Below are 27,601 nucleotides of genomic sequence, written 5' to 3' on the forward strand. Positions count from 1 at the left end.
TCTGCTAAGGGAAGAAAACACCATATATAATTGCATGTTACCCAACTGTGGGTGCATTGTGTGGACAGGTTATTTTACATGTGTGTTCACATGCTGGGTTCTACCTATCATCACACACCCTACTTCCACGTTGTTTCCATCAGCCCAAAGGAAATAATTCAGCTTGGCAATCTGGTATATTGAAAAACTTGTGGGTTAAAAAAATGCTTTAAAAGTGCATGTGTGCAGATAAACAAATACATGTGCGCATTCCGACAATGGACCTCAGGTTTCCAGAAAGGGAAGTGCTAACTGAGGGGAGGAGACAACACCACACAGCATGAATACGTACTACCAAGCACCACCTACCAATGTGGACAGAGAAACAATGAGATAGATTTCAGAGGCATAAAACTGAAAATGTTCATGTGTGGATGAAGGTGTACAAATGCACACATGGAAACAGCAAATCACATATACATTTGTAAACCACTTTGAAGTTTTCTTTTTTGTGTTTTTTACAATCAACCAGTGAATAAATTTTATGAAATAAAATAAATTAATAAATAAATAAAAGTAACTCCCTCATGTGAGGACAGCCTGAGCTGAGGAACTGTGAGAGGAAGAGCTAATGAAACCATTTCCCTCCAGCCATTATTCCAATCAAAACCAAGGCCCCATTTCACTCATGGGGGTGGAAATACATACATTTTCATCCTGCATTGAAAAGAAGCTGGGGGGAAGGGTGATGGCTGAAGGGGAAAGGGTTAAGCAGCTCTTTCCAAGCTTCCAAGCCTTCTTCAAAATCCCTGCAGCAAACTGCTGCATGTCTTTGCCTGTGTAATATCTAGGCTGGCCCTCAGAAGACCCATAGAAGAGACAAATACCATACCTTTGTGGAAAGACTGTAAAGTGTAAAAAATTACGTCTAAGAATAGCAAATTATTCCAGCAAAGAAATACAGTGGTACCTCTGGTTGCAAACAGGATCTGTTCCAGAGGCCTGTTTGCAACATGAAAAGAGCGCAACCCGCAGCAGAGCGTCTGCGCTTGCGCGGGTTGCGATTTGCCGCTTCTGCGCATGCGCGAGTGGCGAAACCCGGAAGTAACCCTTTCCGGTACTTCCGGGTCGCCGCAGGACATAACCTGAAAGAACATAACATGAAGTGGACTTAACATGTGGTATGACTGTACATATGATGATACATCACAGAACCTGCTCCTGCTCCAATTGAAGCCAATGGAGTGTTTGTCACTGAACTGAATGAAAAAAGAGTAAACATTTCCTTGCAACTGAGCAAAATTTTGTGTTTTACCCTACCCTCGACTGTAGGTTTCATATCCAAGGCGGTAGGCTTCAGCTTTCTTATTGACCAACTCAGATCCATGGTGGTAGGCTTCCGCTTTCTTACTTATCAATTCAGATCCTAGACTGAGGGCTGAAGATCTTTTACTGTGAGCTGCTGATTCATGGGCATAGGATTCTGCCAATTCATGGCTAGATGCTGCAGACTGCTGGCTATGGTGGTAGGCCAATGCAGCTTCCTTACTATAGGCGGTAGATCCATGAGTGTAGATGGCAGATTTGCGCTTCTCCTCCCTTTGGTACTGACTTAGAGTGGACTCCAGCTCCTTGTGGCGATATGCACGATCAAAATGTTGATGATGCCTCTGGTAGAATGGTAAAGACATCCTGGATTTCTCTTAGCTCAGCCCACACTTTTGATGTTCTGTAAAAACAACAACCACAAGTTAAATACTAGCATGTATGACTATGCCATTATGGTGGGTTTTTTTAATGTCATAAGCTGCCTTGAACATGGTTTTAACTATGGAAAGTCAGCATACAAATAAAATCATGTATGTATGTAAAGGTAGAGGTAACAGACCCATGGATGGTTAGGTCCAGTCAAAGGTGTCTATGGGGTGCGACTCTCATCTTGCTTCAGGCCGAAGGAGTCAGGGTTTGTCCACAGACAGCTTTCCAGGTCATGTGGCCAGCATGACTAAACCGCTTCTGGCATAACAAAACACCGCGACAGAAGCCAGAGCACATGGAAACACTGTTTACCTATGTATGTATGTATGTATGTATGTATGACATGCTCAATAATTTTTCAGTGATCATAATTAATCCAACAAAGATAGATTCAGATGAATACTGAAGGGAAGATTGTGGGTGGTATTCAACTATGTCTTACTCAGAGTAGACCCTTGAAATTAATCAACTTGACTAAGTAAGGTCCATTTAGTTCAATGTAACTATTGTAATTAAAACTTAGTTGAATACCACCCTGTGTCATGGTTATGCTTCACTGGGCTCATCTACCTGCAAGCAAAATATGATAAATAGTAGTTACAGCATGTATGAGTATTTAAATGTATGAATAAGAAACTTTCACAAGGACATAAGTCAAAAAGTGCACACAAAATCCATTTTAACATTCCATTTATGTAAGAAGAACATCATTCATCTGAAGTTAAGAAGAACATTTATGTCCACACAGTTGTAGATTTTGAGTTTTATATGAAAATTGAGTTTTGTATGAAAATTTGAGAGACTTGTAGAAAAAAGTAAAATATTAGTTTCATCATCCCATGTGGCAATTACTAGGAAAAACACAAAATGCTCTTTAAAAGCATCTGATTACTCTTGTAGCACTTTGGTACAGGTATCTTTTGTCTAACTCTTCTAGAATTAAAATAAATTTTGTGTATTTTTCTTTTCTATTTCTTTTCTGTTTTTAAAAAAATCTAACTTTCAAATCACATTTTCGTATTGTGATTTCAACATTACATTCCAGATTCTGCATTCCAAAATCATCTTCTTGTGACCATCTCACACAGTTACATTTGGAGAGACCCAAGATGCAAAACTGCAGAGTAGAGTCAATACTCCAAATACATCCATTTGCAAACCAGTTATTCTGAACCTTAGCATTCACAATTAAATGTGTGAATCCAAATTATAATTCCAGTATATATAACATAACTCATACAGTGCTTATTATTTCATGCTCTGCACTGTATGTGTGTCTGTTTCCTTCACTATTTATATATGCATTGTTTGCATAACTGCAGTCTGTCTTATCTTAGTATAATTAACAGGCTGTATCAAGGGCCCATGGTTCAACCCAAGGTTTCCAACACTGAAGATCTACCAACATAATTATGACTTTGTTCAAGATCCACTTGTTGACGCCCACCATCAGTACAGACACACACAGCCTTAAGCCTCTTCTGCTGCATTTTCCCGAGCACCTGCTGTTAGCGGCTCAGTGATTAAATGACAAGGCTTCTTCAATCTTCAGTTTGAAAATTATTATTCATTTTGTGAATGGCCATTAGTTTTATCTTAGGCTTTGGAAATGCTAGATTCAGTGTGCGTGGTAATTCTGTGTGCACACATTTACAGAGGCATGTGCAGTAAAAATACCTAATTTGTCAATAATTTAACTACTATGATTAACTTTTTATATGTTAACGTAGGGCTAAATAAATGTACATTAACAGGAGCAGCATCATGGTGGCAGACTTCTCACTGGCCTATGTATGTTCATTAAAGCATGTGTAGAAAGTGGCCACACATACTTGTGCCACACAGCTGTTTGCACAAGGGTTTGAACATTATAATGAATATAATCCGAACATTATATAATATATACATAACATAATATAATATAATTTGAACATTATAATGAATACATTGCACATAGGTTGTGAATTGTGTTGGTATTCCCCTCTAACAAGGGCTGTAATATTTTAATATTATGGGAATATTGAAAAACATAGAGAATCTAATCACTTGAACTGTTTTCATCTGAAGACATTCTGAAGTAACTATCACACACAAGCAGAAAGCATTTTAGAAAAGAACTGTTACACAACTGAACTTTCTAGTGACACCATTAACTCATGTTTCATTTGAAAAGTACTTTAGCGGTATGTTACAATAGGTGAGCTGCTAAATATTTTGCATTATTTTGTTTTTTCTTGAAGCTTCACTCTTAAGATTTCTCCAATCTGCTGTTGAATCCATAATAGAAGAAAATAGAGAGATAATGCTGGTCCACATTTATAACATACAGAATACATTTGTTTGACAAATAATGTCTCTGGACATTGCATACTTACCAGTAGTCAAATTAAGAATGATAGAATTTCAGTCTTGTACAAGGATGAATGAGAAGAAGAGAGAAATCCAGCAAAAGTTCAATCCAGCAGAGTGGCTGACAGAACCAGGGTTGAGGGACCCTCAGGTCCAGAACAAAAATAATGACTGTAGTCAGTGGAATGTGAAAGCAACACTCCCAACCTTTTATGGCTGGAAAGGCTGTTAAATATAGCAGCAGCAAAGAGGGGGAGAGAGAGACAGAGTGCTATCCCTCCGCAAATATATGACAGCAGCTTCAAGCTACAAGTCTTCCCTCTCTCAAGCCTAACAAAATTGAGTCCTAAGGCCTTCTGCCAGCTCCTAAATGATGTCAACATGGCTGTGGAACTGACATTCATTGGTTTAAGTAATGAAGGAAAATCTGTTGCTCCATAAACCTAATTTAAAAATAAGTTGCCACTGTACTGACAGAAGCCAGAATTACAGTAGTGTGACATTAATAAGGACTCCTGAATGTTCTTGTGCCCAGTTCCATCACAGGATGCTATTAACACAAGTGTTGATATATCTGCTGTGAACTGAATTTAGCCAAGGTAATTTGGAAGTGTGAAGGTAATCAGGAAAGCTGAACTGTGGGTTTCATGGGGGGGGGGGTGTAATTCTATGATTTCTTAACAAGTTGTCAGTTTTTATAATCTGATAGAATCATAGAATTGTAGAGTTGGAAGGGACTCTGAGGTTCATCTAGTCCTACCCCTTGCAATACAGGAATTTCAACCAAAGGGTCCTTGACAGAGGGCCATCAACCTCTGCTTAAAAAACTCCAAGGAAGGAAAGTCCACCACCTTTCTTTTTTTTTATAATATTTATTAATGGTTGTTGTTTTTTAATTACAACACAAACAAAAAAAATCACATTTTATAACATATTTTCTTATCCTCTTTGGACTTCCTCACATCTCCCGCTCCTACGTTCCAAAATATAAAAAATTAATCCAGCAATTTATCACCTTATCCCCACCTTACAATCTAAATTTCCAATATTATATCTTGAATTTTAGAAATATTCATTTCACTTTTTAAAACGTTTAATTTAGCCTAATCATTATCTAAAAATTGATTTTTTCCTAAATTTAACTTGTCTTCATAATTCACTTTATCTCATTCAATGGTGCCAAATTGTTTGTGATCAAGCATCCTCCTTAACATTCATACAATTTACAATATTTTTGCAAATAGTCCTTAAATTTCTTCCAATCTTCTTCCACCGTCTCCTCTCCCAGGTCTCGGATTCTGCCAGTCATCTCGGCCAGTTCCATATAGTCTATCAGTTGCATCTGCCATTCTTCCAGTGTGGGTAGATCTTGGATTTTCCAATGCTTAGCAACGAGTATCCTTGCTGCTGTTGTTGCATACATGAAAAATGTTCGATCCTTCTTTAACACCCCTTGGCCAACAATACCCAAAAGGAAGGCCTCTGGTTTCTTAAGGAAGGTATACTTAAATACCTTTTTCAGTTCATTATATATCATTTCCCAGAAAGCCTTCACCTTGGGGCAAGTCCACCAAAGGTGAAAGAACGTTCCTTCATTTTCCTTACATTTCCAACTCTTATTATCAGACAAGTGGTATATTTTTGCAAGTTTGACTGGGGTCATGTACCATCTATATATCATTTTCATTACATTTTCTTTCAAAGCATTACATGCAGTGAAGTTCAGCCCAGTAGTCCATAACTTTTCCCAGTCCTCAAACATAATATTATACCCAATGTCCTGTGCCCACTTTATCATAGTCGATTTAACCATTTCATCTTGTGTGTTCCATTTTAACAGCAAGTTATACATTCTTGAGAGTACCTTAGTCTTAGGCTCTAACAGTTCCGTTTCTAGCTTCGATTTTTCCACCTGGAATCCTAACTTTTTATCAAGTTTAAAAACTTCTTTAATCTGAGCATAGTGTAACCAATCTCGCACTTTGTCTTTCATTTTCTCCTGACTCTGCAATTTCCAGTTATCTCCATCTTTTTCTAATATTTCCCAATACTTCGGCCATTTGGCCTCCATATTGAGTCTTTTCCGGGCCTTAGCTTCCAATGGTGAAAGCCACCTTGGAGTTTTGTTTTCCAATAAGTCTTTGTATTTTGTCCAGACATTAAACACTGCTTTTCTGACAATATGGTTCTTGAAATTCTTGTTAATCTTAACCTTGTCATACCATAAATATGCATGCCAGCCAAACGCATTGTCAAAACCTTCCAAATCTAGTACATCGGTGTCCTCGAGAAGCAGCCAATCTTTCAACCAGCAGAAAGCTGCTGATTCATAATACAGCCTTAAGTCTGGCAGGGCAAAGCCCCCTCTTTCTTTCGCGTCAGTTAAAATCTTAAACTTAATTCTGGGCTTTTTGCCCTGCCAGACAAATTTAGAAATATCTCTCTGCCACTTCCGGAAACACTCTGTTTTGTCCACAATCTGGAATGTTTGAAATAAAAAAAGCATTTTCGGCAATACATTCATCTTTACAGCAGCAATTCGGCCTAACAAGGAAAGTTTCAATCTTCTCCAACTTTCTAAGTCTCTCTTGATTTCTGCCCAGCATTTCTCATAATTATCTTTGAATAGACTCAGATTTTTTGCTGTTATATTTACCCCTAGGTATTTTACTTTTTTAACCACGTTCAACTCTGTCTCTTTCTGAAACCGTTCTGACTCTGTAACTGTCAATTTTTCCCCCAATACCTTAGTTTTCTGCTTGTTTAGCTTAAATCCTGCTACCCGACCAAACTCTTGAATCAGTTGTAATACTTTTTTCGTACTAGATTCTGGCTCCTGAAGGGTCAAAACTAGGTGATCTGCAAACGCTTTCAGTTTATATTGCTTCGCTCCGACCTGAATACCTTCCACCAGCCGGTCCCCTCTGATCATGTTCAAGAGCACCTCCAGGACAGAAATAAATAACAATGGGGAAATCGGGCAGCCTTGTCATGTTCCTTTTTCAATTTTGAACTCTTCTGTAATCACATTGTTAACTATCAGTTTAGCCTTTTGTTCTGAATAAATTGCGTCAATCCCATTCCCAAAACTCCGTCCCACCCCCATCCCTTCCAAATTTCCCTTCATAAATTTCCAAGAAATATTATCAAAGGCGGAAAGTCCACCACCTTTCATGGGAGTCTGTTCCACTGCCAAACAGCTCTTACTGTCAGAAGGTTCTTCCTGATGTTTAGTCAGGATCTCCTTTCTTGTAATTTGAACCCACTGGTTCGGGTTCTAGCCTCTGGAGCAGGAGAAACCAAGCTTGCTCCAACCTCCATGTGACAGCATGGATATTTAGATATTTGAATATGGTTTTTCATTTCCTAAAAGAACACCTGCTGGTTGAAAACAGAATGTGTATCTTCTCTCACATTATCCTTTTAATGAGCAAAAGGCTTAGATACTGATTTGGTTGAAGAGTGCATGAAAGGAGTGGATACCGCGCTTAACCTGGCAGGTTTAGGAAATGAGACAGGTTTTGTCCATACTTGAATGAGGTCTGAATCCATGTTTATTGCTTTGAACTTCCCCTCACCAATCCACACAGGAGTGTATTTGCTGTTGTATTGCTATTTAGATTCCTGCTGAGTTTGCTTGTTAATTGTCTCATCAGTAACAGTTGGCTGCCCCATTCCACTTTTTTATGTTAGTTTCTTCAGGTGGCATTGTCAACATATGGAAAGATAACTTTTTTTAATTTAAAAAAACTGATCTGGTTTGTGTGGAATACTCATTTAAGGGAAAATATATTCTTTGTTCCCCTAAATTACTCTGTGCACAAATTAGATCAGTTTTCCTTCCTGCCTTGCTGCTGCCAAACTGAACCTTTTTGAATCTGTGGGTGCCTGTGGAGGGGCAGGGGTCAGATAATAATACAAGTTGGGGAGTCAGTGGGGCTGAGGAGCCCTTTCAAGTTCAGGAATTGGCATGGTGGTGGGAGTAGGTGGTGGCTTTGTTGTGTCTTTATCTACCATGACTACATGTAAGCAATCAAGACCCCCATTCAGGCTTGAACAAGGAAAGCAGCTGGGAGAGAGAAGGTAGCAGAGGAGAGCAAGGAGAGAGGTCCAAGTCAGGTGCTATGAAAGCAGAGCTATCCTCTGTTGTTGTTTAGTTGTGTCCGACTCTTTGTGACCCCATGGACCAGAGCACTCCAGGCACTCCTGTCTTCCACTGCCTCCCGCAGTTTGGTCAGACTCATGTTTGTGGCTTCGAGAACACTGTCCAACCATCTCGTCCTCTGTCGTCCCCTTCTCCTTGTGCCCTCAATCTTTCCCAACATCAGGGTCTTTTCCAGAGTCTTCTCTTCTCATGAGGTGGCCAAAGTATTTTTTTTTTCTTTACAGCAAAGGAAAGTCCAATGCTGAAAAGAAAAAAAAATGCACAGGAACTTGGAATATAAGATCCATGTACAATGGTAAGCTGGATGTGGTCTCTTCCCTCTAAATCTCACTTATTCCCTATCAAACTGCCACTATTGCCAGTTCTATATAAGTCTTCCATGAAGCTTTGGTTCAGTCTCTTTTGGAACCAAGCATTCCAGTCCTCATCTCCCTGGTTTGGAGGCTTCAAACATTTTCACATAAATAAACTGTCTCACGTGCAACCTTTTGATCTCTTAAAGCAGCTGCCACTTCTTTCAGTATGTTCGTTGCCAAGTTCTATCCTATCCTCACTTAGACAACCTGAAACATTTACATCATCATCACTAATGGATGAGTTGACCACAATTGGATGATTTCAACTTTATTCCAGCAGTTGGTTTAAAATCCTGTCAAAAGGAGGATGGTCAAGCAATGTTTAAGCAACTCTGAAATTCCACAGTATATAGGAAGCTAAAATTTTGCAAAGGTGGGAATTTGTGCATAACCCCTCAAAACTAGGAAGCAGCATTTGTAACCCAGACCTAAATTCCCTTTAGACATGGTGATCATTTTACTGAACAACTTTAGTTTCATTTATACTGCAAATGGTGTGACATTTTTGTTTCTGTTATCAGAGAACCAAAGTGATCAATTTTCATATCTGTGAAGATTCTTTATATGCATTTATATTCCAACTCCAAATGGAGAGTTAGCAGCACTACATACATTGTTTATCTGTCTGAAATAATAAATTTACTATGAAGAAGAAAGGGCTAGTGAGACAAGTACAGTTAGTAGCTATGTAATCTTAGCTGTCTTTTAATGATTTAGCAGTCCAAGTACATTGACTTCTGCCCAAAAGGTGCCCTTGAATAAATATTCGCTGGGTGTTTTGTGAGCAATATAAGGATCAGAAAAGAAAATGGATCCTGTTGATGAATGGTTTTGAAAATGGATATGATATTGCTAGGGAAAATTGGTGTCTGTGAATCCAGAAATCTCAGTTCAAGAATAGAAGGTATGCACTTATCTCCAGACTGCACCAAAATAGTACACTATCTTTATGGTACATTGCTAAGAGTAAGACCCCTCCCTTTCTTATTTCTATTTCAATAGATGAACAGCTGACTGCAGTTTAGTTAACATTTCCTTGCAGCAAATGCTTTGATGTCTATTGTAAGCCATAACTGAATATTTAAGATAGAAACCATGCATTCCTTTGGCCCTGCTTCCTCTTCTATAGAAATCTTATATTAATGGCATGATGAATAGTGATTTTCTTAATTTGAAATTCCTTGGGAGGACCCAAAAAGTTTTATATTACATTTTTGGAAGGGATGCCACATTAGTAGAAACATTTGTCATATAATTTTAGTCAATTAATTAACAGACCAAACTATTAAATTTGCATGGCAGTTAAAGAAAAAGTTTTGAAGAAAAGACATTTGTTGTTTTTATATGATGAATACGTATGTCATAGTAGGGACCAACTGAGAAGAGGTAGTCCCTCCTATGTAAGGGGGAAAATACTTATCTTAATATAGTACTTGCCATCTGCAGTTTTTCTTCCCAATTCTTGAACCTCTGAAGGAAGTTTTGGGTGGATGAAGTTGAACAAACAGAGGCTTAATTCAGACAAGATTTGGAGAAGAAACCAGTTGGGGAAAACAGACTATTCTGCATGGAAGCTTGCAGCAGGTCTTAAGACAGAATTACACTCCTCCTGGAAGACCTACTATGCGGATTGGGAGTTCTACTGAAGTTGGCACTAGCTGGGACAGCTCAAGTGGAAACGGTAATCAGGAGTGCTTTTTACCAACTCAGGCTAATGTCAACTGCATCCCTATCTGGAGAGGACAGGCCTTGCCTTACTAAGTAACTTATGTTATTACCTTGGAAATCGCACTGTGCAGTGCATTGATGCCTGGGTAATAGAACTCCTAGAATTGGCATCTTGAATTAGAGTGCCTCATTCAGTCAACTCAGTGAAAACTGGTGTTTACCCCCATAAAGTGTTATCCCTTGACCTATGACTGTTTTGGAAAAGAACTGCTGGCTTTACAGAAAGTCTACTTATTCCTAGCTACTGGACATATGATGACATAGCTGGCTGCCTCAGTTATTTAGTGAGGAACAACCCTGTCATAGATCCTTTCAGGACCAAGGTCAATTTTGTGTTAGAAAATTCCCTGTACTCTAAAGTCATTCATATACAGTGGTACCTCAGGTTACAAACATCTTGGGTTACAGACTCCGCTAACCCAGAAGCAGTACCTCGGGTTAAGAACTTTACCTCAGGATGAGAACAGAAATTGCGTGCCGGTGGCACGGCAACAGTGGGAGGCCCCATTAGCTAAAGTGGTACCTGAGGTTAAGAACAGTTTCAGGTTAAGAACAGACCTCTGGAAGGAATTAAGTTCATAACCAAAGATACCACTGTAATGAAATGCTATATACTTTCAGTACACAACCTGAAGGAATTAAGTTCATAACCAAAGATACCACTGTAATGAAATGCTATATACTTTCAGTACACAACCTTCCTCCTGTTACTTGCTTATTCTGGGAGGCCTTGTGCCTTTATTTTTCTCTTGCAGGCTCTTCAAAGACCCATGGTGCAGAGTGCAACAGTATGGCTTGCTCCAGTTCATTCCAACCTTTGCAGACACCTTGGGGAATTGCTATTTCAGCTGGAGTATCACCAGCTAAATATCTCCATCTCATGATCCTTCATTTGTGGTTTTCAATCAAAACCTGTCTCTGATGGGAGAATTTTATATATGGGAATATCACTGCTATTTGGAAGTACCATGGTTAGCCACAAAAAGCAGATAAAGGCTTTTCAACATTTGTGCTGTTCTTTGTTTGAAATGCTAAGATTTCATCTTCATGGAATCATGGATTGTACATAATGACATGAAATTTCTGTTCCCGGAAACATTTTAGCTGCAATGTGTATGCATATCAGAATTCATTTTGTCTTCAAATGAAATGTATTGTTTATTTTAATAATATTGCCATTATTAGCATGGCTATAAATATATCAAAATTATGTGTGCATTATGCTTGTACCATACTCTTTCTCCAAGGCATTCAGGGTGGTATGGATATATGGGAAATTAATGGAAAGCCATATTTATCTTTCCCATTTCTTATTGTGATTACTGTATTAATGCAAGGCTATACAAGTAGAGTTCCTGACCTTGTCTCTATTAGTGCCTTATCTGCCACCTGCTGGCAGAATGGGGTACACAATATAAATTTATTCCTCAAGAGTACAGTGGTACCTCGGGTTACATATGCTTCAGGTTACATACGCTTCAGGTTACAGACTCCGCTAACTCAGAAATAGTGCTTCAGGTTAAGAACTTTGCTTCAGGATAAGAACAGAAATCGTGCTCCGGTGGCACGGCGGCAGCAGGAGGCCCCCATTAGCTAAAGTGGTGCTTCAGGTTAAGAACAGCTTCAGGTTAAGAACGGACCTCCGGAACAAATTAAGTACTTAACCCGAGGTACCACTGTACTGGTTGGTTTGAAGCCTATTTGCAACTTAGGTCTTTAAAATATATTCAAAGCACATTTTCTCCCCCAAAGAACCCTGGAAGTTTGTTAAGGGTGCTGAAAATTGCAGGTCTGTGAGGGGCAAACTACAGTTCCCATGAACTGTTCATCCAAGCATGGGCTGAGGCTGGAAGTCGGGTCTGACCTAGATTGCAAGTGTATCCCCACCAGGAAAAAATAAAGAAAAGAAAAAACCATCTTGCAGAATCCTTATATGTTTCTCTGTATTTAGATACTGGGGACTTACACCAACCACAATATTTGGTTCAAATTTGAAAGTTGACAGCTATGCCACCAAATCCCTTCTTCTTATTTTCACCAGTACTGTATAGTTGTCACACTGAGGAAAAACAGTTAACATTCAAGCCTCAGCTTTCACCTCAACTTTCTCTGGTCTTTGCCTTCCACCTCCCTCATCAACTGACAGTATTTCTCTCTACTAACTGCCGTTTCTTCACTGACTTCAGCCAACCAGAGTCTGTTGTTCTGCACACAAATCAAAATCAATGTACCTGATCCATGTCTATAATAAATTATCTCTCTCTTCCCTTTAAGAACCTGTCACCAAACAGCAACTTCAAGGAGGCCTGCAATGCAGCAGCACAAGGCCTCAATCTTTGACTGTTATACCCTGACATCAACAGAGGTTGCAGAAATATTTTGCATAGCATAAAACATAAGACAAACATATATACACAACATTTATCCACAAAGCACATGAGAACAAGGCAATTAATTTACTTCCAACTTCCTTTCACCAAAGCAGAGAGAGCAGAGTCGAGGTAAAATCATCCCCTTTGCTTACAGGGGTGGGGAACTTGATATGGCTAGCAGGCCAAATACTTACCTCCTCTGCTCCCTGCAGGCTAAACCAGGCGAGGTTTTCCAAGGGGCTCATTCTCAGCACCCATGAGCTGACCACCTTTGACACTGACAGCCCCACCTACAACGGGCTGCCAAATGAGCTACTCTCCTGTGAAGGAGTTCCTCTGATGTCCTTTTGCACCTGCAGACAATTGTCACTTTGAGGGAACAAACAGATTTAAAAGGTGCAAAAATCAGCTAGAAAACACTATTAATTATTATTTATTTAAATTTTATTCAGCACCATGTGCCAGATTCCTATTAAAAGGGTTACAGCTAACATTTAAGAGTTGATTCACATATTAATATCTGTGTGATATATCACTCCTATTATTTCCATGAGGAGAGAAGAACTTCTCACAAACTGTCCTGTATAAGAGTTTTGTTTCCTGAAATGAGGAACATTTATGTGATGGGCACTGCACAATTTCTTCTGCAGTTGTTTTAGCAGCAACCAATAAAAGAAACCTCATACAGTACTTTGCTTTTACTGCCAGTAGCCCAGCAGTGGTGAAATAATCTGTCACCACATTCTAAGGAATAGCAGAAGTATACTGTAAGGGAGTTGCACTCACCACTTAAAACCAATGAACTAAATGTAAAAAGTAAGCAAAAAACAACCCAGCAACCGCAGAAAGTGAAATGAGGGAGTTAAATTGCTATTTCTAAAGGCCTAATCCAGTACTCCTAGGTTTGCATAATCTAGAAGAGGAGGAAGTTATTTTTTAAAAATGAAAATTAAATGTAGGAATACATGTAGGAAAATTAAAGGCTGGAATACACATTTCCTGGAATACAGTGGCCTAATAGAAAAGCTAATAAAATAAGAAAATAAATAAATAATAATAATAATAGCCTAATAAAAGCTGCTCTCTGCCCTAAACTAGAAGGAAGTGGGGGGAGGAAATTGGAAAAGCTCGTAAGAACCTATGTGTGGAGGGCCTGGGAATTCCTGAAATCTTTATCATATCCTCTACAAAATTAACTCAGCTTGGTAAGTGCTGACAAGGAAGGGAACCTAAGGGAGAAAACCCCCCTCCAAAAATAAGGACTGAGCATGTTCAGTGACCACAGAACACAGAGTCTGAGGGGATGGACAGAAAATCAGAGAGTGGAGGAGCATTCTGGAGAATGGTACAGCTTGGCAACGTTTTATTACAAGTCCGATCTGTCTCTAAGTATACTTCCGTTTATGTAAAACCTGGACATGTTCAGCTTTCCAGGAGGAACCTGCACTAGAAACAAGTAAAATTAATTTAAATATTCTTAATAGGCAATGGTTAAGTTCACATTTTCCTGCAACAAAACACTGTGGTTTGGGTGTTGGGACCTCCAGGTCTTAAATGAGAGAAAGAGAGAAAGGTCTGGATCCCATTCAACAAACAAATAATGACTGGGTAATGATTGCATGACCTTTAAAAAAAAAAAAACTAAAAAAAACTTTGCAAGCAGTTTTTAGTTGTGAAACAGCAATTATCAGTTGAAGCATTATTAGGCAGTTTGGGTGTTTTCCCAAGATTATATTCCAGCCCCAGTGAATTCATAAGATGTTTGTTGTTTCTATCTTTAAGGTAGAAAATAGCACGGCATTTCTGTAGGTTTCAGTGAAGGCCAATTGTGGGGTTCACGGCTGCAGTGTCTCCACGAGGCACCTGTAATAATAGCTTTTGGCTTTCTGATACGCGGCAAAGATGAGTTTGGAAATGCACCAACGGAACCTCCTGCAACTGTAGAGCCGGAGCAGAATAGAAAGAAATCCCTACGCAGCAGCAGCAGCAGCAGACAGCAAAGCATCCAAAAGCAGCAACAGCTGCTGCCTATAACAATCAGTGCAAGCCTCCTCCCCTTCGGGCGTTCCAGCAGACACGTCACCTTGACCCGCGCGAACCCTGTGTCGTCACCAGCGCCGTGCCCGTTAGTGACAAACAGGAAAGGCTCCTCGATTTCCTTACAAGGGCATCAGCCTATTCTCTCCATCTCGCTCGCGCGCACTCTCGACCTCGCCCCTCCCCTTGTAGCCCCGCCCCGTCTTCTGGAATGCGGTGAGCGCACGGGACTGTACCAATTCGACAACAGGGGGAGGACGGAAGGGCTGAACCAACTTTCCTTTCTCCCTACCCCCGGGGTCACTGGGACATCTAAACCCTTCGTGAAGGAAAGGTCTATTTCTGGCCCCTTGTCTGCTCCTGAAGTTTTCCTTACTGACGACGCGCGTTCACTCATGTTTCCACCCCCCACGGCTCCCCTGTGCTGGAGTGGCAGTAGTTCGGCCCGGTGTCTCGCTCTTCCGGAAGTGCCGAGGCCGTTCAACTGCTTTGCTCCGCTGCCGTCGCTGCTACCTCGGCTTCTCCCGTAACCGATTCTCATCCATCGCCACTCAGGTGAGAAAGGGTGGAAACGTTCTGCTTGGCGGACGGGCGCATTCGGGAGAGGAGATGGGGGGGTGGAGGTTCAGGAATCCCCGCGCCGTCTGCGCCCCCCTCTTTGGGCTGCGTCGTGGTGCCTCCGCGCCCCAGTTCCCTGCCTCAAGAGAGCAGCAGGAGGCCCACTGGGCCTGGGCGCCGCCCGCCCGCCCTCGGAGGGCCCCCGCTTTCCCCTCAGGAGCGCGCCGGGGTGGGGCGCAGCTGTCATGGCGGTGGCTGCTGGGCAGTTGGAAGTCTCCCTTCTCCTGTTTGCCGCCTTCAACAGCTTACGGGCGGAGATGCCTCTGTTATCCCCCCATTATGTGAGGGGTCGGTGCCAGATTTCAAAATCACACGGCTTTGGTGTTTTAAACAGCCTCTGGGCAGGGAATGTCGACTTCCCCGATTCCAACCCTGTTGCGCCCAGGAAGGCTGCCGTGCGTGAACCTGATGGAAGCGGCCTGTCAAGAAATGGCTGCATCCATCCCGCCGGGGCCGCCCAGGCCTAATGGGCGTCTGGGACGGTGTTGACTCTCTCGCCAGTTGGCTGCTGGGAGCCAGCGAAAACGCCGCTCGAAGCTGCCGGCCGCCTGAGCCTCCCTTTCGGGCGCTGCTCTCCCTCCCGCTCTTGCCCCCGTTGCCAAACGAGCTCGCTGTGGTGGGCAGGGGAGGTTCCCTCCCATCTTATCGCGCACGCATCCTGTCCGCTTCCTTTGCCTCCTCGGAGATCGGATGCCGCCTTTGGCACTTTCGTAACATACAACGGAGAGTCTTGTGGTATATTTGAAAAGGCTGCAGAAGCTCTCGCTGGTGCAGTGTCGGAACCAAGACTGTAGAGGTGCTGATCCCCATTCAGCCGTGATGCAGATCCCCATTCAGCCGTGAGGTTCACTGGGTGATGTTGTATTAGGATCGGGACTGGTCTTTCTCACAGGGGTCTTGGGCAGGTAAAATGGGGAAGAAAGGCAGGCTGTAAATGCAGCCAAACAAACCTGCCTCAAGACTTGGGTTTTCTTCCCAACCAGGCTAGTGCTACTCTAGAACTTATTATTTTGTTAGGCAGTTTTTTTGGTCACTTGGAAGATGAACCGTTTGGTGTACTGTATAGAATCACAGAATTGTTGAGTTGGAAGGGACCACAAGGGTCATCTAGTCTAACCCCCATGCAATGCAGGAATCTTTTGCCGCATGTGGGCCTCCAACCTACAGCCCTGATATTAAGAGTCTTGTGTTCTACCAACAGAGCCATCATCCTGACAACAGCTTCTTTAGTTCAGGATCAAAGTGCATATGGCAGCTTGCTTTGTTTCCAATAACTAAATGTAGTCTCTTTTTGTAAGTGAATCACTAGAGTAAAATTCACTATAGAGCTGATTTTTCCCTTGATCACTTTTAAATGTGTAAAGCCTCCCTCACTGTGGACCTACACATGTAATAGTTTGATGAAAACTGAGCTCAGAACAATTTTGGAAGTGGTTACATATTCAGAACATAAACTTGGGACAGGTTTGTGCAGAACATAACATTAGGACAAGAAAAGGTTGGTTATTTCGGGTGCTCGAAACCTGTGGATACATAGGAATTTGAAATATTTTTCCAGCCCTCATGCAGCATTCTGCCTAGTGCATTCCAAAGGAAGCCATGTTAAAGGAGGAGTTTCACTGTAATAAGGTTCCATCACACTATTCATTACTATGCAAGCCCCATCAAACTAAACCAGAAGTAAAAACTCAGGTGATTAAATAGCGAGGTTAAATACGAACTAAAACATTTACTGAGATAAGTAGTACGAAACTAATGCAGTTATGTTTCTGTAGCACTACACAACAACTCTATCCTCCCCACCCCAGGAATTACACCTTGAAATCTGGCAGTAAACCACTAATGTAAAATGACTGAAATTGTTAAGAACTTCTTAGACAAGATAACTTTGCTGCACAGCCATCTTTTAAAATTTACAAAGCAAAATAGGACTTGCACTAAAAACAACTCTACAAGTAAAGTCAATATGAGGTCATTCATCCTCTTCCCTCCCCTACTCCCCAACTTTCTCTAGCTGGTCACCTAGAAGTGAGTTTTAATACATTACAAACATGCAGTTGTTCACAACTTTCAATTAAAGGTAAAGATATATAGCAGGTTTAAATAGATGAAGAAACACAGATTTCCAAAGGTAGTTGGATATAACTTTCAATTGATATTTGGTAGGAGGAATTCTAATCTCTGTTCTTCTGCCACTTTTTGCTTTGAGTTTTCTGTGATAGTTCTCATTAATTATCTGATCCACAGGACATTTCTTTGTAAATTGGTGGCTGAAATTAAACTAGTATATCAAGCCTTGCAGTGCATGCTTAACTACAGTTACCATAAATTACTCAGCATGCTATGATCAAAACAATACAATCAAAGCAGAGGTGGCAAAGGTAAGCATTCCAGATGTTATCAGATGCCCAGCTCCTATTTGTCCCAGCAAGCACTGCCAATTGTCAGGTGTGGTAGTAGCTATAGTCCAACTTCTGGATGGCCAGAGGTTTACTATTTCTGATCCAAAGAGGCATAAAAGGGCATAAAGCTTGGGCTTTTGATTGAGCCTACTGATCATAAAATTAAAATTACTTTTTGTCACTATTGTTGGTACAATCATTTTGATTCTCTTGGGAAAACCTTTGACTTTTTGTAGTATCAACTTGTGTGCTTGGTAGTATATGATACATTTTTTAAAAATAAATAAATTGCTTGCTATTTAACTTTTTTCTATGTGGTTATATATGATGGGCAATGTCTAAAAATACAGTTTGAACCAATTCCCAATATGTATGAGCTTTTCAGATGAAAACCCTTTATGTATGTATATGAAAATATTACTCTTCTCTGATGTGCATGTCCAGTGTTTGAAACTCCCATTGTTCTAGGTGCATTTTGCAACAGGGAATTTCATTAGCAGAAGCAGTTTCTGAGCTCTGGGTGCAGTACTGTGCCTAAGATTTCAGATTACAGTACAGTGCACACACTACAGTGGAAGGAAAGGAGGACCTTTTTCTGCCTCCCCACTTCCAGCTACTCTCTGAAGACTGGGGGTGGGCAGGGGAAGGACCATGTAAAAAATGAACATAATATTTTAGATGCAGTTCATTCATTTTCAGCTTTGTATTCTTGTTATAAAAAAGTGCACCTGGACATTCCATTGTTGCACCCATAATCTAGGTTTAAGATGCCATTTAGCTCCTAGCTTGCATATGTCAGTTTCTAACACTCTGCATGTCTACTATGGGCAAGAATCATATGTAGCCACTTGCTCTATATGCATCACCAGCTGCTTGATAAATGTTTGGTATTATTATTTCAACTAGTTGGAATAATAATGCCATGGATAAATAGGAGTGCTGTTTACATAGGCTGTGCTGACAAGGGTCTATATGTGGTGGGCATAATCACAGTGTTACATGCCTTTCCTACATGTAAGTTATATCCATGCTGATAAGATCGTCCTCAAGTAGTCCACATGTTTAAATCTAAAATCGTTGGCTTATGTATATGGCAAATCAGCTGTTTATAATCTGAATTAAAATGGAAGGCCCTTGAATGGAAGTCATTATTCGTTGTGCTTGTTAAGCTATTATGGTTGTGAAAGGGCAGTAAATGTTTGTTGGGTGACTTGTACTTGAGTTTATTTTTAGTCCAACAGTAATTTGTGTTCTGGTGTGTCAGAGGACTGTTGTAGATGGAACACAAGTTTAAAATTGTGAAGTTAATCAGTAGATGAAATCAGTGTTGCTATTTGTAGATCTCCCCTTAGCATATAACTCGCGTACAGCAACGTCTCTTGCCATCTGAAACCTTGATAAACTATTGGGCTGCAGTCTTATTTTGAGAAATGGTAAGACTTTCCTCTAGAAAAAAATGAATGGCTTGGTACTTTGTTAGGAGATTTGTTTATAAAGCTAAGTATCTGAACTATACTGAATAATTGTGTATTATTCCTAGAATTTGGTTTTGAAATGTTATGATGGGATTTAGACATTGTAAAAATGATTTCATCTTCATGTAAAGATTCACAAAGCTTCTTGGAGCCAAGTACTGGGAGCAAATGGTAAAATTGATTTCAGGATTGACTTGTTTTGTCTGATCTTCAGTTAGTGAAAGAATGTTTGTATCATGGGATAAATTAAGTTTAAAAACATAGAAGAAACAAATGTGCTCTAATTATAATTTTCAAATCCTTAATGCTATAAATGCAAACTTAATTTGAAAGAGAACTCATCTACGCCCAGCTAGCACAGATCAATTAAGTTGCAAAAAGTAGTGTGTATATTAGGGGATAATTGCTGTTACTGATTTACAATACTTAATTTCCAATATAATTGTGTCCAAAAATGCAGCCAAAAATCATTGTGCAACAGATCCACTCTGTGCTTCTAACAAATCCTCCAGTACTTTAGGCATCAATTTCAATATTTTTTCACTCACACACAAATAACTTTTTTGACTGTTTATTTGATGTCATTCTGTATCTGCACACATATTTCTGTCTACAAACATTGAGTTGTATCCAGTTGTTTCCCTCTATTGACAGAAGTGGAGACTTCAATTAACAGAAATGCAAGTGAGAGGAGAAGGTGATTTTTGTTGATTCCCTCTTCTGCTCACTGTGCCCACCAATTTGTTACAGAGGTTTGGATCCTTTGGAATGGCTGTAGGAGAAAGGGATTTGTGAAAATCTCCTTTCCTCTTGCAGAAGCCTCCACTGGATGAAAGAGTTTTCACCAGCAGAGGAACACAGTTGAATCCAGCCCTATATGCAAGTAGGGGATACCTGTGCCGGGGCTTCTTAACATTGTGGGATTATGTCTGACCACCAGATACCTTGATTCCACTTTCTATTGCCTCACAACAGCTATGGCCCACTTATATATAATAGAGGACACCCACCACAAACCCCCAAATTAGTACATAATCCTGATACATAGCAAAAGGGTTTTCCCCTTACCTTTTTTAGGGTGCCTTAACACTTGATTTAGTGCTTAAACTGGTGATTTAACATGATCTTTTTAAAGCAAAGACATCAATATATCTGTCAGTGGCCAGTACAAAACCAGAGTAGTTTTTGGATTGCTTAAGAATTTGTTGGCACGCCAGGGATATAAATTCCATTTAAAAATCTGCTGTTGAAACTATGAGTTAATAAGGCTTTCTCACTAAGAATCACAATAAAGGCAAGGGGAATTGTTAGGGTAAGGTTTATCAGAGCATATTTAGGGAAGGTTGGCTTAACATGTCTGAAGGAAGAACTGTATAGTGACTGACATGTGGTGAAATAGCAGATGCTAAGCTCTTCCAAGCATAGGAAGCATGACTGACACTAACAAAAGCAAGGATATGTCTCTCTTCAGCCCAGGCTGCTGCTCTTAACTCAATAACATGGATTAAATGTGATTCTGTAGGAGCACTGATACTCAATCTCAACCACCTGCTGTGGCTGAAAAACCTAGTATTGCGAGCACCAAATGTTCAAGTAATGAGTGTACTCCTCTACATAATGACTTACAATTTATTTTGTGCGTTGGTAGCCCCCACTCCTATCTTTTTTCAAGGAACTCAGAGTTGGGGTTAGACTCTATCAAACTTCCACAGGGTAGTTGTGATGAGAGAGTACATATTGATGCAAACTGCCCAAGTTGGATTGAGCAGGATTTGAAGCTGCTTTCCCCAATATCTAAACACAACGTAAGTTGGAGGAGAACCTGTGGCTCTCCAGGTGTTGCTAAATTCCCATCAGCCCTAGCCAGTACGGCCAGTGGTCAGAGATGATGGAAGTTGGAGCCCAGCGACAAATGGTAGACTAGGTGCTCGCCCCCTGTACTAACGGTTGGGATTTATATTTTACTATGGTGCTGTAGTGTACACATTACACATTTTAGCTAGTTTCTTGAAAATTAAAACTAATTGCACTTATGAGGCTTTGAATCTGGCAAAATTGCCCTTGCAGACCATATGTGCCATATACCATGTTTTGTTTTTGTAGGTTTCAGTAACTACCTCTTTTCTCTTTCTGTCTTATAGAATCCAACCGCCATCATGTCAAGCAAAAGGGCAAAGACCAAGACCACAAAGAAGCGCCCTCAGCGTGCCACTTCCAATGTGTTTGCTATGTTTGATCAGTCACAGATTCAAGAATTCAAAGAGGCATTCAACATGATTGATCAAAACAGAGATGGTTTCATTGACAAAGAAGACCTGCATGATATGCTTGCTTCACTTGGTAATTATTTTTCTCCTTTCTTTCAGTTAAGTTGTTTCTCTGTTGAGGGGGAAATTCACTTTGTTTCCCAGATATTGTGCTAGGATTTTTTTATCTTAACATTTGAGACCTATGTTATGAATTAACATTAATTCTGTAAATGATAGTATATAGATAATCTTTAAAATATGAATATTTGATTTGCAGGAAAGAATCCAACTGATGAGTACCTAGATGCTATGATGAATGAGGCTCCAGGACCAATAAACTTCACAATGTTTCTCACAATGTTTGGAGAAAAATTAAATGGCACTGATCCAGAAGATGTAATCAGGAATGCCTTTGCTTGCTTTGATGAAGAAGCAACAGGTGAGAACTTAAAAACCCCAAGATAACTTCTTTGCTTTTGATCTTCACTGTGAACATGTATTTATGATTAAAATATAAAATGTACTTGAGAGAAATGACACACTTGCAACATGTATTAGTTAAACATAGATTTTGACAAACGTATGGAAGGTAAGGATGCCAATGGCTACTAGTCATGTTGGCTATGTAGTACATGAATGGGCAGACTTCAGGCTTTTGAGTTCTACTGTGTTTCTTTACTAACACCTTAAGGTCCACCAATTAGATGCATTATGTTTGCTTGGGAATGCAGCCAGTCACTTACAGCATCTAATGAGCATACACTGGGATTGCCTACACATACAGGTACAACTGAGTTACTACAGAACAGGGGTTCTAACACCCTGGTTTAGAAAGGGGAAAAGCTGCTTTGTCACTAGAAACCCATGTTGATCTACTGCAAATCATCCAGAGATCTACCAGCAGATCCTGATCCACTTTCCTCCCACCCCTTTAGTATCAGAGACAGTATGCTTTTGAATACCAGTCGCTGGAAATCAGAGGTAGGTTAGGGCTATTGCACTCAATTCCTACATCTGGGCTTCTCATATGTGTTTGCTTAGTCACTGTGAGAACAAAATACTGGACTAGATGGGTCCTTGATCTGATCTGGCAAAGCTTTTTTTTTTTATTTTCAGTAGTAGAAAACCTCCTAAGCAGCAAACCAGAATGGACAGACAAGTTGATAGCTACAAACCAGGGCTGTGAATGATGTTGTCTTTGGAACAACTAAGATGCAAAAGACTTCTGAGCCTAAATTAATATTTGAAAAGGGGCACTTTAAAAGCCCTTGGCGCTGCATATACCTCATAGGATTAATATTATTTGTTCTTTATATACGTCTCAAAAGCTTTATGATGAACTAATACAGTCTGAAATACCGTATTTCAAGAGCTTTCATATTAACATTATTGAAATGGAAATCCTTTTCAATCATTGTGGGGGTGGGGAGTCCTGGTGCGGAACTGAGGTACAGTGGTACCTCGGGTTAAGTACTTAATTTGTTCTTAACCTGAAACTGTTCTTAACCTGAAGCACTACTTTGGCTAATGGGGCCTCCCGCTGCTGCCACGCCACAAACAGATTTTGAAAATAGTGAATTTAAAGGAGAAAATGTATTTAAATCCTTTCTTTTTAGTCCTAATGTTTGCTATGGAGCTTTAAATGCTAGGCTATTACTATATTAGTTAAATATTGATATCTATAGTGTTTTAAGGTAGCCATTCCCTTGTTTTTTGAATAATTTAATTGTATGGACTATTACTATATCAGTGGAATGTTTCTTTTGATAAAGCTTGCCAATTTTGTGTATGTAATGTCTCCTGATAATCTATTTCTAGGTTTCATTCAAGAAGACTACCTGAGAGAATTGCTGACGACAATGGGAGACAGGTTTACAGATGAAGAAGTAGATGAGCTCTTCAGAGAGGCACCAATTGACAAAAAGGGCAATTTCAACTACATTGAGTTCACACGCATCCTTAAACATGGAGCAAAAGACAAAGATGACTAAAACAGAACTCTTGCCTCTGCCATTTTCTTTAGATCTCACCTGCAGTTATCTTTGAGGGGTTTTTTCCTGGTAGAACCTGTTGCATGCATTTAGCTTTACAGCTTTTGCCTTTCTTGATGTATTTATCTATACCAGGCATTCTGGCACATCTTGCACCTGTATAATCAGGTTGGCAATGGGGATTGTAGTTGTGGTGAGAGAGTTGGAGGATAAGATCAATGACTCTGAAGGCCCGGGAAAAACGTCTCAATGTTTCTGGTTTAGCTGGATTTTTACATTTTGTAATAATGCCATTTTGAAATAAGATTGCTATATCAATAAAATACCTCAAATGCTGCATTGTGAAGTGAAATTTTATTAAGTGTTTAGAGTCCAGAGTTTATACATTCTCCCCAAAAAAACAAGATGGGAAGCAGTATGCTGGAGCTTATCATGATGTAAAGAACTGTTTCTTTCATTTAAGACTGAACTGCAGCATTGTGAATCACAAATGTGGTGATCTAAACTTTTTTGCAGGGCAAGGATTAGTTACTGGCAACTTTTCAGATTCCGCTTTCTGGCCTCCACAGTCCTGTAGAGCAGATACTCACAAACACTTAGATTTTTGTGTTTATAAATAAACTTGGTGTTTATAAACTTAGAAGGAGCTTCCCTTATTTAATCTGATCTAGCAGGCAGCAGTTGTATTATTTTTCCTGTTCCCTAAAATAATTTATAGAATTGTGTCAAAATGATAGTTTTTTTTAATGCACTGGAAATACTTTCTTTGCCAATCTATAAGCAATTACTGTGCATTGGAGAATAAGTTTGAGAAAGGTTGAGATCTCTCTTTTTTGTCTGATCTACCCACTTGCGGCATGGAAAGGATGTTACAGGCACATGCCACATCCAACTGTTAGAACAAATTTCCATGTGCAATTATGAGAAATAGTCCAATGGGAAGACAAATGAGCAGCTCAAAATTGCTGTGAGAAACACATGAGAGACCACAACCATCTGGGAAGCCAAACACGAAAAGTTTCTAGGATGGGTGTATGCTTCTGTCTGACGTCTACAAGTTGTGTGCTTGCTGTGGGAAACACCTAGTGAAGGCTTGAAGCCATCAATAATGTAGTCAAATCCTGCCAATATTCCAAATTGAGGCACTTTTCTGCCATAGTTGAAAACTGCAGAAAACTACATATTTTTTTTATTAGCTTAACCTTAAAGAAGGCAGAACAAACGTTTGTAAAAATTAAACTATACTCCAGATCAAGTTGATTCCTTTAGCTTCCCATTGTTTTAATGTTCAAGTCCTACCATCACATGCTTATTTGGTGAGATGTATCTGGGTTTGGATTTGTTATCTTAATCTGAAATTATCTGTAATTTTCTTGGGCCTCAACTTCCCCATCATAATGCCAGACTTGTGCATACCCTACAGAGTCTTGTTCTGTTGAAGCTGGCATTTTGCAATGATTTGTGTTTTTTTAAAATTCTCTTCTGTCTAGATAGCTAATCTTTTCCTCCTTTAAACAAAGTACCCTGCCTCAGACCACCCAGCCAGCTTTCCCATCCCAAGAGTGTGTGTGCAGCTGTCAAGGGCATGGTTACTACAGTGCATCATATTGGAATATCTGCAAGATCTCTGCGGCAGGAGATTCTTGAAAGGGTGCTTGCCAAGTATGCAGTAAATGCTTATTATTTAAACCTTGTTGAGGGGTTCATTGCTGTTTTGATAAAATGACCAAATCCTTTTATTTCAAAAGCAGCAACAGTTTATGGACTGAGGATACTGGCTTTTAAAACTTCTAACAGTAGAGTCTATATGCAGTAATTCTCTTATTACAAACCACTGGCTGAAACAGAGTTACATTGTAACTTCAGTCCCTTACCTTGTTTCCTTAATAGAGCTTTTAAAATTATTGTCACATCTAGCCATTTTCTCAGGGACGCGGGTGGCGCTGTGGGTAAAACCTCAGTGCCTAGGACTTGCTGATCGCATGGTCGGCGGTTCGAATCCCCACGGTGGGGTGAGCCCCCGGCTTTCGGTCCCAGCTCCTGCCTACCTAGCAGTTCGAAAGCACCCCCAAGTGCAAGTAGATAAATAGGTACCGCTTTATAGCGGGAAGGTAAACGGCATTTCCGTGTGCTGTGCTGGTGCTGGCTCGCCAGAGCAGCTTTGTCACGCTAGCCACGTGACCCGGAAGTGTCTCCAGACAGCGCTGGCCCCCGGCCTCTTAAGTGAGATGGACGCACAACCCTGGAGTCGGACATGACTGGTCCGTACGGGCAGGGGTACCTTTACCTTTACCTAGCCATTTTCTCAGTGACAATGGATGCATCCTTAGCACAGGATACTAGGTGTTGCTATTAGTCCCAGAACCAGCCCACCTGATGTTAGCTAGCAAACACCAGTAGTGGGGTAAAGGTTCTGCAGACCAAAAGGGGTGGTGTGTCACACCACCATTGTAATCCAGTCAGAGCAAACAGTCCCAACCTTGGGTCCCCAGCTGTTGTTGAACTATCTACAGCTCCCATCATCCTTGACCACAGGCCATGCTAGATGGGGTTGATGGGAGTTGGAGTCCCGCAACAGCCGGAAGGTACCACCCCAGCTCTAGAGCACAGCTGCAATAGTAAGTAGGGTAAGCTGCCTGTCCATGAAGTTTGTTTATTCCTCACTGCAGGATGAGAATAAAGTATGATCAGGTTAGCAGATTATTATAGAACCATGGAAACTTCTCTATAGAGTTTTTTGGAAGTGTCATGTTCTTAAAAAGCAAGGTTCATTATATTCAGCGAGGCTATGAATCTTCAAGTAATTAAGAGTTCATTGAAGGTAATGAAAACACCAGTTATCCTGTACTTAATATGCTGGGCCGATAATAAATTTATTAACATTTCCAGGGCTTAATCCATTTGAGCATGGGTACAATGCCCATTTGTAGTGATGACAACAGCGTCCTCTTTCTCTTCATTTCATCTCCCACCATGGACACAGTGCTATGCATACAGGTGGTGTGAGAGGTATTGCACAAAATGGAGTTTTCATATGTAGGAAAAATTAGGAGGTCCCCTTAATTAGGAGGTCAGTAATAACAAGCTAATGAATTCAATAATATTTGCTGATTGCACATGAGGGGTAGCAATCTCAGTTGCAGAAGTCACTACAAAGGAATGCATCGCTATAGCTTGTATTGTTATTGAATTCATTCTTGTCATTATTGACCTCCAGAAAGGGAACCTCTTAATTTCCCCAACACACACACACACCTGCTTTTTCTCCACCCAGTCCTCAACAGTTACTCATGTGATTTAATTTGAGTTATGCAGAGATGAAGGGTCACTTGGGGAGATGGGAGGCACACACATTGGAGAGGAATGAGACGAGCAGGGTTCAAATGAACTCAATGCAGTTCTCATACATGCTGCTCATTGAGACTGGTAGATTGGAATGCAGGGAGGCCAACAGCAGGTGGAGCCAAAGCCAGTATCAGACAGAGATACAGCAATGGGAGGTGAAACCAACTAATTTTAATTTTGCCCCCATTCTCTTGTTGAGTTCTACAAGATCAAAACTGAGACAGGAGGAGGAAGTGGACTGTCAGGGCTACCCCCTGATCTAGCTGTTAAGTAGGAATACATATGTGTTTATTAACTATGTAGCTATACACTATCAGAGACAACCTTTTATATTTCATGTTTTCCTTGCTGTTAGAAAGCTTTCAACACCCGCGTACATCTTCCCTGGAAAGCATCTCTGCTATACAGTGGTACCTCGGGTTAAGTACTTAATTCATTCCGGAGGTCCGTACTTAACCTGAAACTGTTCTTAGCCTGAAGCACCACTTTAGCTAATGGGGCCTCCTGCTGCTGCCGCACCACCAGAGCATGGTTTCTGTTCTCATCCTGAAACAAAGTTCTTAACCTGAAGCACTATTTCTGGGTTAGCGGAGGCTGTAACCTGAAGTGTATGTAACCTGAAGCGTATGTAACCCAAGGTACCACTGTACTTGTAAAGTATTTTAATTAATTGCAAGTGCTTCTTTGCTTGAGGTCATCAAATACATATTTGCCCTAACTTTCAATTAAGGAGATTAAATTTCTCAGTTATTATTGAGCCCCTGAACCATGTTTTTA

At 40.4% G+C, this 27,601-nt stretch overlaps 2 protein-coding genes and 1 long non-coding RNA gene across 5 annotated transcripts in view; 1 reads left to right on the plus strand and 2 right to left on the minus strand.

The window, feature by feature from the left end:
* The window catches only part of MYOM1 (myomesin 1), a 72,101-nt gene extending 67,823 nt beyond the window's left edge, over window positions 1-4,278 (minus strand). Inside the window, exons 1-2 of one of the 2 annotated variants that reach the window (XM_081874957.1) lie at window positions 4,113-4,278; window positions 1,300-1,708 (exon numbers count right to left, since the gene is read on the minus strand). In XM_081874957.1, coding sequence (XP_081731083.1) covers window positions 1,300-1,670 — 371 coding nt within the window. In that variant the 5' untranslated portion in view covers window positions 1,671-1,708; window positions 4,113-4,278. The remainder of the gene's footprint in view (window positions 1-1,299; window positions 1,709-4,112) is intronic. The other variant, XM_081874958.1, reaches the window with a different exon arrangement.
* A 10,861-nt stretch (window positions 4,279-15,139) lies between these two features.
* On the plus strand, window positions 15,140-23,816 carry MYL12B (myosin light chain 12B). Of its 2 annotated transcripts, none has more exons than XM_081874962.1 (4): window positions 15,140-15,299; window positions 21,381-21,579; window positions 21,766-21,927; window positions 23,307-23,816. In XM_081874962.1, exons 2-4 carry the CDS (start codon window positions 21,396-21,398, stop codon window positions 23,477-23,479), a joined length of 519 nt encoding a protein of 172 aa, XP_081731088.1. In that variant the 5' UTR covers window positions 15,140-15,299; window positions 21,381-21,395; the 3' UTR covers window positions 23,480-23,816. The 2 variants fall into 2 exon arrangements, with proteins under 2 accessions (XP_081731088.1, XP_081731087.1); XM_081874961.1 differs by lacking the exon at window positions 15,140-15,299 and adding an exon at window positions 19,044-19,197.
* Window positions 23,480-27,225, minus strand: LOC309349213. The gene is made up of 2 exons (XR_014159819.1): window positions 25,773-27,225; window positions 23,480-25,392 (listed from the first exon to the last, which is right to left on the minus strand). It is a non-coding gene; the product is annotated as an uncharacterized lncRNA (long non-coding RNA).
* Between the last annotated feature and the right edge of the window lie 376 nt (window positions 27,226-27,601).

Source organism: Podarcis erhardii (genome assembly GCF_964252035.2).
Source record: "Podarcis erhardii genome assembly, chromosome: 8".
In the NCBI taxonomy this organism is placed as follows: domain Eukaryota; kingdom Metazoa; phylum Chordata; class Lepidosauria; order Squamata; family Lacertidae; genus Podarcis; species Podarcis erhardii.